This window comes from Orcinus orca, chromosome 18 (genome assembly GCF_937001465.1).
Source record: "Orcinus orca chromosome 18, mOrcOrc1.1, whole genome shotgun sequence".
Lineage (NCBI taxonomy): Eukaryota > Metazoa > Chordata > Mammalia > Artiodactyla > Delphinidae > Orcinus > Orcinus orca.
The window spans coordinates 8,546,188-8,560,077 of record NC_064576.1 but is presented as its reverse complement, the minus strand read 5'-3'; the positions used below and the strand labels follow the sequence as shown (position 1 = coordinate 8,560,077).

At 43.7% G+C, this 13,890-nt stretch overlaps 1 protein-coding gene and 1 non-coding gene across 5 annotated transcripts in view; one reads left to right on the top strand and one right to left on the bottom strand.

The window, feature by feature from the left end:
- Positions 1-6,071: 6,071 nt before the first annotated feature.
- LOC117202807 (U6 spliceosomal RNA) lies at positions 6,072-6,175 on the bottom strand. Its single transcript, XR_004485283.1, has one exon. It is a non-coding gene; the product is annotated as a U6 spliceosomal RNA (small nuclear RNA).
- Positions 6,176-10,665: 4,490 nt separating this feature from the next.
- Positions 10,666-13,890, top strand: part of TPP2 (tripeptidyl peptidase 2) — a 68,658-nt gene continuing 65,433 nt past the window's right edge. The window contains exon 1 of one of the 4 annotated variants that reach the window (XM_004273620.2): positions 10,666-10,916. In XM_004273620.2, the coding sequence (XP_004273668.1) occupies positions 10,752-10,916 (165 nt within the window). In that variant the 5' untranslated portion in view covers positions 10,666-10,751. The remainder of the gene's footprint in view (positions 10,917-13,890) is intronic. The other 3 variants (XM_033435080.2, XR_004485248.2, XM_012534398.3) reach the window with 3 other exon arrangements.

Below are 13,890 nucleotides of genomic sequence, written 5' to 3'. Positions count from 1 at the left end.
AAGTTTACATGGTTTGTTTGTTTATATGCTTGGCATAACTTCTTAGTTCTCTCTATTTTTCCTGCATTCCCTATGCTTTTTGTCCTCTAGCACCTAGCAGACCAGCATCTTTAGGGTTGTAGTCTGCTGAGATTGATTTACCACAGTTCACTCACTGGAACAAAATCACAATTTACCGAGCCCCGTGGGATCGTCTGGACAACACACCAGCTTGTAAAGGCAAATTCCAACCAGAAGGCGGCACTATTACAAAGCCAATGCTGAGTGAAAAAAACCTAAATGAATTGCTTTTGATAAAGAACATTTTCCAGGGTTTACACACACACACACACACACACACACACACACACAGAGAGAGATATTGAATGAAATTTTATGTGAATAAAAGAATTGAGAAATTTTTACTCCTGTTAAGAATAATTATAATGGAATTATAATCGTATTTTAAGCTTGTGACCACAGCAGCATACTTTCCTACAATGTGTAGATTTGCAGTTCACTTTCTTCTATAGCCAGTTTTCAGTTGTAAATATTACAACCATTTAATTACTTAGAAACTATTTAAATGTTCAGAAATTGGGAATGTTTCAAAAAATTTTGGTATATCCATTGAACTATATACAAATCATGTTTATAAAATAAGTTTTTAAACTCTGAAAATGAGAACAATATAATGCTAAATGAAAAGTTTGTACATGACATTCTAATCCACAGAAAAAGTCTAATTTTGGCTGTTGGTCTCTATTTCAGAGCAGTGGAATTACAGAGCTTTTAATTATAATCAAAAGTGCAATGAGGTATCACCTCACACCTGTGAGGATGACTACTATAAGAAAAAACACGGTAAGTGTTGGCAAGGATGTGGGGAAATAGAAGCCCTTGTACACTCTTGATGGGAATGTTTGACGATGCAGCTGCTATGGAAGACAGTATGAAGTTCACTCAAAAATTAAAAACAGAACTACCAAATGCTCCAGCAATCCCACTTCTGGATATATACTGGAAGAATCAAAATCAGGATCTTGAAGAGATATCTGCACCCCCATGTTCACTGCAGCATTACTCATAATAGCCAGGATATGGAAACAATCCAAATGTCCATCAACAGATGAATGGATAAAGAAAAGGTAGTACATACATACAATAGAATATTATTCAGCCTTTAAAAAAAGAAGGGAATTACCATTTTCAACAACAGGGATGGAACTGGAAGGGATGCTAAGTGAAGTACATCCCTCAGAAGGACCAACAGTGCCTGAGTTCTCTCATAGGAGGCACTTAAATGTCAAAGGTATAGAAGTAGACAATAGAACGGTGGCTCCCAGGGTGGGGGAGGGGAGGATGTGAGGTGGTGTTGTTCAAGGGGTATAAAGTTACAGTTATACAAGGTGAGTTCCAGACATCTGCTGTACACCAGCAGATATAGTTAACAATAAGGTACTGGTACTTGTAAGTTTGTGAAGAGGGTAGATCTCATGTTAAGTGTTCTTACCCTCCCCCCACCCCACCCTCACACACAAAGTGATATTTATAAGTTGTCCTCCAGTTGTCATTCTTTTGTTAAGGGAAAAAAAAATAGTTCTACGAAATTGGAGATGTATTTATTACAGTTAAAAAAACCCATTAAGTTCTAGAAACAGTAAAATCATATCTGCCCATGTTATGTTTCACCACTAATGGAGTAAATTGTTTGATCTATTTACCTCAAGGAAACAGGTTTATAAGGTCTCTGTACTACATGCCTAAGTTGATTTTTAAAAACGATTTCTTGCAAACTGAATAATCCTTTAAAAAAAAATCAATTTGCCTGCTCTACGGAAGTCTTAACTTTAGATAGTGGGATCCAAATGATATGACCAGCCTCAGCGCATTGAATCGCTGCTGCATCCCAGCCACGATATAATAATAGCAATTACTTACTGCCACTGCGGAAGGTACCTTTTCTCATTTAACTCTGACGAAACCCTCAGACTTGTAGTTGAGGACGCTGAGGCTTTGTTAAAGATTGCGAGGCGAATTAGTGACAGACCCAGTCCCAGAGGCAAGAACCCTTAACTTCTAAGTGCTTTTACTCGCATATTCTCTGCCTCTCTCTCCATCAAGTCAGGATACTCAGGATCATCACCAGTATTAGGCTTTCACTGGAATCCAAAGCCTAACATGTTTTTCTGGCACTCCAAGTTCACGCAGGTGGATGGGACTTAGGAAATCCCACGCAGGTACTGCAAGTAGAAACAGCCACAGTGGCTGGGCAGATCCCGGCCTGTGCCCATCTCGTGGAGAGTCCCACAGTGCTGAGATGCTTCCTACAGTGAAACCACAGAGGGCAGGAACTACCTGGGGACAATTCCTGCATTGTACAATTTAATTCATGTCTGTCCACATAAGTGTGATTTACTGTCACGGAATTCAGTGGGAGTATGTGTTTGCTAACTAATACATATCAGGAATGGGTGAAACAAAATAAGCACCATATGCTCTGTTCTAGGTAAAGCTCTTTTGATTAAGGAAGAGAAAATTCCAAAGCTTATCAAATAAGAATGTTTCATATAAGGATACGGAGGGATCACAAATCAAACCAAAAGCAGCAGCTCGGTGCGCCGGGGCTTGTCTGAGAATAGAGCGGTTCTGGATTAAAGAGGGCTCTCAGTCCCCCAGCAGCGGGCCCCGAGGATCCAGCTTTCAAGAACCTCACTCAAACGCTCCATCACACACTACATGCTCATGGGCTCTTTCATCTGCCTCAGGATAAGAACCACTCCTGGTCCCATCACCTACGGCCAGAAAGGAGGTGGGGTATATCCTTCCTGCCCACTTAGCAGGGACTGGGGGCTGAAGTCCTCCAAGGATAGGAGTGAGACTTCTATAGTTATGCATGGAAATTTGACTTTGTCAGAACTAAAGGAACTGAAGATTTTTAAAAATTTTTTTTATTGGAGTAGAGTTGCTTTACAATGTTGTGTTAGTTTCTACTGTACAGCTGAGTGAATCAGCTATACGTATACGTATATCCCCTCCTTTTTGGATTTCCTTCCCATTTAGGTCACCACAGAACATTGAGTAGTTCCCTGTGCTATACAGCAGGTTCTCATTAGTTATCTATTTTATACATAGTAGTATATATGTCAGTCCCAATCTCCCAATTCATCCCACCCCCCTTGAAGATTTTTATGGCCTGAAACGTTTACATTTTAGAAACAATTGTACTGGCAAGGAAGTACCCATTTCCAATTTCAAAAACAAGAGATTTAAAAACTAACTTACTTGGGACTTCCCTGGTGGCGCAGTGGTTAAGAATCTGCCTGCCAATGCAAGGGACATGGGTTCGAGCCCTCGTCCAGGAAGATCCCACATGCCGTGAAGCAACTAAGCTCGTGTGGCACAACTACTGAGCCTGCGCTCTAGAGCCCGCAAGCCGCAACTAGAGAAAGAAGAAGCCACCGCAATGAGAAGAAGCCCACGCACCGCAATGAAGAGTAGCCCCTGCTCGCCACAACTAGAGAAAGCCCGCATGCAGCAACAAGGACCCAAGGCAGCCAAAAGTAAAAAATAAAACTAACTCACATGTTAAATAAATGATGACACAAGCAAAGGAATAGTATGAAGCTATTAAGAAGAAAGAGAAATAATTCTCTGTACTAATATTCATCAGGAAATAGTGTAAAATGAAAAAAAAACCAAGGTACAGGACAGTGCAGTATGTTACCATTTATATAAAAAAGGAGAGAGGAATCATATATTTTTTCACACACATTTACACATTTATGTATGCATACATACATATGTATACAGAGTCATAGAGTATATGTACACATACATACACACATACATACACACATATTCTTTCTATGCATGCAACATTTCTGCAAAGATACACAATACAAAGAAGTCTAGAGAATTTTACACTCTTCAAGTTGAGATGTTTCTTGGGCATTCCTATTTATCCATGGTAGTAGAAACCATAAGGTTACTCTAGCTTTCTATTATTTTCTTTTCTCACTTATCAGAACCAAAAAAAAAAAAAAATAGAGCCTGAGAGACAATGCAATCAGTAATAACCAAATAGTGTGCATACTTGAAGATTAAATTAGGCTAATACACAAAGGTTGAGAACTTATTCTGTATTAGAAGCCATGTAAGAAGCAATTGGCTATTTCAGAACAATTCTTTACCCAAGGAGGACCTGGTGTAGTTTAACTATTTATCGAGCACTCCTGTGGTAGGTGGTATGTAGTTGGAGGGATAGAACCATCTGAGCTTAGCAGTCATAATCTACCCCTTCTATTTCTTTTTTTTTTAACTTTTTATTTTATATCGGAGTATCGTTGACTAACAACGTTGTGTGAGTTTCAGGTGTACAGCAAAGTGATTCAGTTATACATATACATATATCTATTCTTTTTCAAATTCTTTTCCCATCTGGATTATTACAGAGTACTGAGCAGAGTTCCCTGTGCTATACAGTAGGTCCTTGTTGGTTATCCATTTTAAATATAGCAGTGTGTACCTGTCAATCCCAAACTCCCTAACTGAATGTTCTATTTCCGAACCCTAAGATGTATTTCTAGCTCCCCTGAGACGACCTGGAGTATTTGCCATCCTGTACCTCCCCCTAGGTGGCCATCCAGGAATAGGTGTCCTCACTGTCTGGCTGGGAGTTCATATGGGATGCTGACCTTGGGAGAGAGGAGCACCTCTGTTTGGGGTTTCACATAACCAATCTTTCACTACAGTGAAAACGTCTTGAACGTCAATGAGGTTCTGGTAGTAATTAAGACACTTCAAATATCCCAGTTATTGTTCCCTTGGGCCCACGATAGAACTGCGTTTCTCTTCCCCCTTGAACGTGGCCATGACCCTGGGATTTGCCGTAGCCGGTGGTGTGTGAGCAGAGTGATGGAAGCTTTAAGATCAAGTGCACGTTTCCCCATGTTCTCATTTTCCTGCTGTGGTGACCAGGAACATTCCAGAGACTGCCAGCTCTTCCAGCCTGACTCCAAGATTGGGTGGAACTTGGAGCAGAGCCCGCCGTGGAGCTGGAGTGGAGACGGAGCACGGCTGAAAACCGTCTTTATACCACTGAAATGTGGGCTTTCATGCTGCCACAGCAGAGCCTGGACTGACAGGTGTTCGGCAATCGGTGTTTTACTGAAGATGGCAGTGAACGCAGCTGGGGAAGGCTGCAGAGAGGGGCACGGACTTGCGCCTGTGGCCACCCACGGCTGAGCCCCTCATCTGCTTGTGCTTTGCGTGGAGGGCAGCCTCTCTGCCTAAGCCCCATCCACCACGTTTTTCATGTGTCTGTAAGTCTACCAGCTCCAATGTCCTCTGGAAGCCAATGGATTTGCTATTCTGCCCACTTTCTACGGATTCTGTAGAAGGAAGGGATGGCCTCTGCTCCTAAGGAAAGCTGGTCAGAGCTGTCAGGAAGGAAGAAAGGGCAGCTCTGGTCCCACAGACGAGAGGAAAGCAGTGAGAGACTTCTACTGTGGCTTGGGAGGCACCTATCTTTGCTATGTGAAAAATTCACACTTCTCCTATTTATATAACATTGACTCTATTTCTCGTGAACTGACAACCCTAGCCTTAGTATGCTAAGCGCACATGACCTTTCTCTGCCCTGGGGGATATTTTGAAACTTTTTTAATATTAACTGACCATAAAACGTGCTGTTTTGAAATTGATTCAAATCCCTCCCCCACCCCCCATAGCTACCAAAGAAGTTCCATTAACTCTTTGCGATGCAAACAAGGAAACAGAGGTCCAGAGAGGTTCACTGCCTTGTTTAAAAATGACAAACCAAGAGAACTAGGACTAAAGCTCAGATCTCCGGATTTCTAAAGCCAGCTCTCATCCACCTGCCAGTACCAACTTTTGCAATGGTTAGACATGAATGGCCATCTGACAAGGCCCACCTCACTGGCTCATGACCTTCACTTTTTTATTTTTATTTTTTTTATTGGAGTATAGTTGCTTTACAAAGTTGTGTTAGTTTCTGCTGTACAGCAAAGTGAATCAGCTATACGTATACATATGTCCCCTCTTTTTTGGATTTCCTTCCCATTTAGGTAAAAAATATGGAACACTTCAAGAATTTGTGTGTCATCCTTGCACAGGGGCCGTGCTAACCTTCTCTGTATCATTCCAATTTTAGTTTGTGTGCTGAAGTGAGCACTGGCCTTCACTTTTCTAATTTTTCAGGATTTTCTCCCCACTTCCCTTTGCCCTGAAAGGCAAGGCTGTCCTAAACATTAGGCTCAAGTTTCTGAGTTTACATCCACTCCAGAAATTCTTCACCACACTGTTAGCCCTCTTTTGCCGATGAGTATACTTTTTCATGTGTTGTCCAGTTTTTCTGATTACTGTCAGCAGGAGTCTTGGTCCAAATTGCCTAGTTTATCATTTTATTATTGAAGGTTCAAGGACCTGGAACTGTGTTATAATGCTTAATTTAGTTTGGAGGTAGAAAGAACAGAAAGTGAGAGGATAGCAAGCATAATCTAAAGTATTTAGAATCATGTAAGTCTTAAGGTTAAATGGATATATTATAGATATATATATGTTGGCAAAGTGGCTATTCGGTACAATTAACAAATCTTTTGAATTAAGAGGCATCTTTTGAAAGGCCTTTCTATGTTTATAGAATTTCCCACATTATCAGTCCTGCCTACCCATGCAAGAAGTCAGAAGTTAATCTCCCAGCCTCTTTTACAGCTAAACGCAGGCATGTGATTTAAGCTTTGCTAAATACCTTTGTCCATCTGGCTTTGCATTGGAGAATGTCTAGGAAGCAGGCATATTCGATAGGAATGGTAATAACGGCCTTGGCCTCCAGGGGGAAGCAGTGGTGAAGTTTGAAGCACCTGAATCTCAGTTTGGTGTGAGCTAGTTTAGTCCGGGTCCTCCGACAAGCAAGTGCCAAGACTGGCTTAAAGAAGCAAGGATTCTATCGGGGGAAATGCCTCTGTAAGGTAAAATAGTGAAGGGTCCACCAAAAGCTGGGAGGGCCATCAGGCCGCGAGGCAAGTTAGACCCTGAGAAAAGAAGAGAAAAGCAAAGGGGAGTCTTGGCAAAGCCGGAGGGGAGTCTGCCAGCCCAAATCTGCTGTCACGGAAGTACCTCATCTCCCAGGAACGGCCCGGCCCTAGCGTTCCTACTTCCCTCCATCACCGCCTGGGAGCCGCCACGGGAGGAGTGGCCTCGCTGCTAACGCTGCGCAGGATTTCTACGCCCGGCATCTGGGACACGATGACGCTTTCACAATCTCTGCGCAGTTTCGGATACTTGATTAAAGAATATTCTCTAAATGATACGGTGCCGCAATAGCTACAAAGAAAGTGACTCATGGGAAGCGATACCTTTGCCCACACCTCTGCACTGGCGCGCAGCCTCCCACCCGGCAGGTGACGGGGAAGGGAGGTGGCCCTCGGGAACACCCTGCTCTGCCCTTTCCGCTCCGAACAATGCTGTGTGGGAGGGTGCCTGCGTCCAGCCTGTTACTTTACCCCACATAGGATGCCCCGGTCCGCTGACCCCGTTGTGTCCTGACACCCCTTCCTCCCCCTCCTCCCCATTCCTAAGCCCTAGTTGTATTTATCTGTATCTTCATTGTTTTCTTCTTAAAGCCAATGAACTGTCAAACTGTTTGTCAAGTTGCACAAACGGACTTGGCATTGAGAGCGTTCCCTTAGCTGGCAATGTCATTAAATCCAGAGAGGAGGAGGTGTAAACGCAGAATGTGGAGAATACTGTGGCTTGAAGACAAAGAGTAAACGACTTCTTATTGACTTAAAGTGATTTCGGGGGTTTTATAAAACAGTGGTCTTCAAACTGTGATTTAAAGCCATGGATAATTTCAATATGATCAATTTCCAGAGGCTTACATGTCCTATCTACTCTTTTCCAAACTTATCTGCTTGAAGACGTGCCTGTGATGGGAGGACATATCGCCTCCCCTTCGCACCTGTTTCACAGCTGGGTCTCCAGCTTCCTAGAAAAAGGCATCTTACTATCGTGCATCACCTTCAGGTGAAATAGCTTCTTGGACATCAAATAAAGGGACGATTTGAAAAACTGTCAGCAAAACCTTTCATCAAAGCCCCGAAACATGCCTCTCATGCATCTTTTTAAGAACTGCATTTTCAATAAAAATTTTCTTTTTGTTCTGTAATTTTTATCTTAATCAAATATTTATCAAAGCTTAAGATTTATTTATGTCCTTTTGATCAACTTTCCAGTAATTGAAAGATAATCCAAAAGGAAAATTTTAACACTTTGATCCCAGGAAAAAATTTTAAATTAAATATTAACATACATATTTTTGTTGCAGATAATAATAAATGATCAATAGGACTTTCCATCATAGATGTAAATTACATTAGGATAAAATTCTGTGTAGAATGTTAATAAAATTTCAAGAAGAAATAGTGATGTCAAATATCTGATTTTAAATGGAATAAGTTCAGGTATATAAATAGAATGGCAGATATCAAAGAGTAACATTCAACTGGCTATATTTAAATGAATGATGTAGAGGTTTCATTAAAGAATGTCAATATTTATAAAATGCCAGATATCACATCCTTTATAATTTCTTGAACGTATGATGACAAATTTCAAAAGTTATATTAAAACTATACAAGAGGGTACCTAAGTTTTCTAAAACATTTTTATGGGAGCCGTAAGAAAAAAAAAATTTTTTTTAAAGAACATTGTTATAGGAGTCTAATAAAAAGTCTGCCACTTTGGTTTCACAATGAACAATTCATTCACCATCCATTCACTGGGTGACACTCTGGTCGGAGAGCACAACAGGTGTGGTAGAAAATACTGGGGGCAGACTATGAGAACAGAAATCCAGCTTTTTCACTAACTCCATTTCATAACCCGTGGCAGCCAGTAAACCTGTCTACCTTTGCTCCTCATTTGTAAAATGAAGCAACTGGACTACCGGTTCCTTTGAAACTGGAAGCTATTCCATTCTGTCACTACATGTTCTATTTGGATATCTTCTGTATGTCTTTTCTTTACCATTAATTTTAAGCCCTTTTCTAGAGGTAACATAAACACAGTTGGGAGTAGGAAAGAAAACATTAACTATTCTCCATTTCCTCTCCACTAAAGAGAACATGCTTCTCTAAGATTTATGGAATAGAAGAAATGGACAAGTAATCAATTCAAAGAAATTGCACAGCCATTACAGTAATTTTTGAGATTTAGTGGAGAATCTCCCAATCCTATGGATTGGAAACTGGTGTACATAGAATTTCCCTTTACACCAAGCATTCTTAACCTGGAGTCCATAATAGAATCTGATGGGGTTCAAAAACTTGAGTAGGAAAAAAAAAATACATCCTTACTTCCACTAACCTTTTAATTAAATATTTCCTTCAATTATAGATGTAGGTAATAACCAGAGTGGTATCAGCTGTTACTGTTTGTTACTGTTTCACCAATAAAAATGTTTATCACAGTACGTTACAGGTGTGTCAAAATACTATTTATGCTCTTTACTATTTTGAAATTATGGGAGCTTATTAGATTTGGTGCTAGCTCCTGTTATTTCATGCACAGAAGCATACATATAATTATATGTATAAAACTTGCTATATAATAAAGTTGGTTTTCATATTTTGATAACTATTTCAACATAATTTCCGGAGTAATTCTATATATTAAATTTTATGAGTTTAAAATTGTTCTGAGGTGTCCATAAGCCCAGCCAGATTGCCAAAGGGGTCGCTGGCACATCCACACAAAACACTAAGATTACCCTGGCAAGAACACGGACAGAAAGATCATTAAGGGCCACTAGTGCAGCACGGAGCAATTGATAGTCGCCACTGTTAATCTGAAAAACTGCAAATTTTGGCTCGATAATTGAGTGGAGAACCTTCAGGACCAACCAGAAACATCAATTTAAAGAGAGAGTGACAAAAAAAAAAAAGAATGTTTTTCAGAAATCCCGGAAGCCCAGGGTGAGCAATGAGGATAGGAGGGGCCCACTTCAGCCTGGTATTTGTTACTGGCTACGAGGCCGACTGAACGGCCTACAACCCACTTCCTGTTGATGGCAGCTCTGGCCCATCCACACCCTATACGCCCCCACATCCCCCCCATCAAAGGGACACACTCGAGAAAGGGGAACACAATCCCTACACCACTGAATCAAAGAACTCTCTCTCAAAAATTTTTGTACCGGCATTTCGCCAAAATCCACACTCCTAGGGGTTTAGCGAGCGTGAGTTGGCTCCCTTTCCTCGGGGCAACCGGGGATTCTGCAGCAGCTGACCGAAAAGTTTAGTCCACAACCACAAGTTCGGAAACCATCGCTTGCCAGCGGGAGGTACCTGTTACAACAGACTGGCAGCCCGTTTCCTTTCCCGTTCCCGGAGGAGTGTTTCGGCCCGGGACATGCGGACCCTTTGCTTGGGAGCCGGCCGTCCCCTAAAATTCCCAAACTCGAGTCTCTTTAAGACCCCAGGTTCGAGAACTGATGCCTCCAACAACGCCTCCGACTCCACCTCCTTCTCTGCGGCCCGGGCAACACTCGGGCCCAGCTCCAGAGAGCGGCACCGTTGGCTTACGTAGCAGCGCGCGATTGGCCGCCTCTCCCTGGCGGGCCTGGATTGGCCGGTGGCTGGCCCCGCCCCTCGCCCCCGCCCAGGCCCGCGGCCGCCCGGGTGTCCTCGCGTCGCTCGTCCGCGCGCAACCTGGCAGTTTGCCTCTTCTTCGCCCTCCAGCTTGTGTCCATGGCCACCGCAGCGAACGAGGAGCCCTTCCCTTTCCACGGCCTCCTCCCGAAGAAAGAGACTGGGGCCGCGTCCTTCCTCTGCCGCTACCCGGAGTATGACGGTCGGGGGGTGCTTATCGCCGTCCTGGACACGGGGGTCGACCCCGGGGCTCCGGGCATGCAGGTGCGGCAGCCGCCGAGGGCCCGGGCGCGGGGGCGCGGGCGGCCTGCCACCGGGCCGGGAACGCGGAGGGGACGCGGCGTCGGAGCCTCGCAGGCCGAAGCCCGCTCTGCGGCCGAGGGGGAGCCGCCGGGAGGAGGCGGAGGGCCCGACGGGGGGCGGGGTGCGAGGGGCCGGCGGCCGGGCGCCCCGGCTGGGCCCTGATCCCGGCCCAGACAAAAGCGGCTGGTCGGGGCGCCCGGGGCCGCCGGTCGCTCAGGAAGCCCCTTCCTACCCAGGCGCCTCCAGGCCCGGGCCCTCGGGCTTCTGCCCAGCACACCGCCTTCTTCCGCGGGTGCCTCGTGTCTTGGGCACCAACCGGCGGGTGCCTGTTATTTGCAAAGGAGGATTTTACTGTTTTGTTATTCATGGGAGCGGGGGGTGGGAAGGAAACAGGGAAGGGGCAAATGACCTATCAGAACTTCATTTTTATTGCTGTCGTTCGGGAGGTTTGGTTTGGGGAGGAATAGTTTATCTTGAAACACGAAAGCCGGCTTTCAAGAAGATAACTCGGTCAACTTCCGGAATTGTTTCCTCTGGTAGTTTCATGTATTCTATTTTTAACCCTCTTCCGCAATGTACTTGTTAGGGTCAGTGAAACGCATGGCTTAGTCTTTGATATAAAGAAGAACCCAACTTTGTTTTTGGCGAACTCTTCAGACTGCATTAAATTATCCTTCCGTATTTTTTTTTCAGCCTCAAAATGTAAGACAACATACTTCATGATTTTTTAAAGTTATTTTGTTTCGCCCTAGCCACCTTTGAAATCATTAGATCAAGGTACCATGCCGAAAGGTAATTTTTTAAAATGTGTCTCTCTGTTGAAAGCATTCTCATTAAAGTCTTCAAAGTTTGACTTTTGTAAATTTAGTAGCCTGAGCCTTACACCGAAACCCAGCAATAAACAATTTCACAGTTTCAAGACTCATCTCCCAAATGTCTAACCTAATCCTCCTGTACGCTGATCTCTTCCTTGTATCAGTCTTTCCACTGTATTTCTTAAAACCCTGAAGTTTAATAATTCTCCTCCCCCATGCCTCTCCCTCCTCTGCATCCCTTATTGTGCTCTTGTATAACTGAGGTAGCATTTTGGAAGTTAGGATGTAATGCCGGGGGTGGGGGGGGGGTGGGGAGGGAACCGATCCGGTTCCCAGTCCGGCCGACTCTGTAGAGAATCCCTCTGGGAACGTTGCTCCCTCCTGTTCATTCTTCAGCAGCACTCTGGAGCGCAAGACCCCTCATGGTGGCCCTGCCAGGCAGCTCTGGTGCATCAGAGAGGAGCAGGTGATGCGTTCCCTCCTGGTAGCTCTGGTTGTCCAGTTTTCTTAAGAGCTCCGAAGATGTACAGCAGTGACAGCTATCACCTCATTGAGGCTTCATTACAGTGCAGTAATGGTTTCCATTCTGGTGTGGTGTGTGTTTACTTTTTATAGGGATAAGTGGGAGGAGAACAGCTGGAGTAAGTGGTCACTGGCTCTTTTGTCCAGATAATAAGGGGATGAGAAGAGTTTGGAGGAGTAGTGTCTCAGTAAAAATGCTTTTGTAGAATTTCCCGGACCTGCTTATCAGATAATTCCATTACTCTGTCTATCAAGTAGCAGTAATTCTCATCCCACTGTGTTGCTCTGAAAATTGAGGCGATTAATTACATGTGACTTCTTAAAGTGCTCATGGAAAGTGTTAAACAAACACTGATTTTTTTAAGCAAGGCTATTTAGTAGAGGGAGTTTATGCTGGATCTTGAATCACCATCTCTCTGAAGGATGAGATATTATGATTAGATATTATGTGCATGTAATAATAAATGTTTGAGCAACTACATATTTGAAGTAAAATGAAAACATAACTCTTACCTTCTAACAACTTGAACTCTGAGATATTGACCTAAACATGGCCATCTGAAAGAAGTTCACTAAGGTGGCTTGCAAACATGAGTGAATTTTTAAGGTTTTTTCCCCCCTTTACCTTTAACAAATGTATCTTGTAGATCTGTGTATACATCATTAAGATGAGACGGTGGATAGAAATAAAGTGGAAGGAAAGAGTGAAATGGGAAGAGGAGGTTGAACTGGACATTTGGAAAGACAGGTGGTGTCTGAGTAGGGGACTAGGGGTGCAAGGGAGTTTTCAGGAGCACAGTGGGGAGTCCCATTCTAGTCCCATTCTTCGGTGAAGGCCTTGGGCCCAGTTCTCTTGTGATAGCGTGTAGGCTTCGTTAAATGTAGAGGGTGGCCAGCATGAGAGGAGGAGTAATTAAATAAATGATTAAGTCTTTTCCTCAGCAAATATTCAGGCACCTGCCAGGTCCCTAACATTCTGCGTTAAGAGATGATGTAGTCCTGCAGGTAACTGTTAACAGAAGTTGATCAGGGGACCAGTGAGAGCTGGAGCAATCAGGCTTCGCGGACAAGAGATGGGGCTTGGACTGGACCTGGAAATAAACCCATGGTAGCCAGCGGGTCTCCTGGCTGCCATTGGTCACCCTTCACATGGCCAAAGTTACTTTCCTTAAAAAACAAAACAAAACAACCCATCACACCTTTGCTTAATATAAAACAGAACTATTTGGGCATCCCAGTTGTCTTTGCGATGAAACCCTCAGATTTGAACTTTGCACAGCTCTTTGCCATTCAGCTCCAGCTCTTTGCGTAGCCTCGGTTCTCATCCCACCACTTCTTCTGTCCACATCCACTCCGCCCCACCATTGAAGCACCCCGCCTGTGCTTCCACCAACAGCATTTCACAGCTTTGCTCTCACCCAGATGTTCCAGGTCTTTCCCCAACACATGCTTTTGCATGTGGGGTTTAATCTGCCTGCAGGCCTTCTACAATCACCTGTAAACGCCTACTTAATCCCTTAAGACCAGCTGGGCCTTCACCTGTTACCTTTGGGGTTATCTAGTGATATTAATTCAGCCCCCCACTGTGTATTTATGTG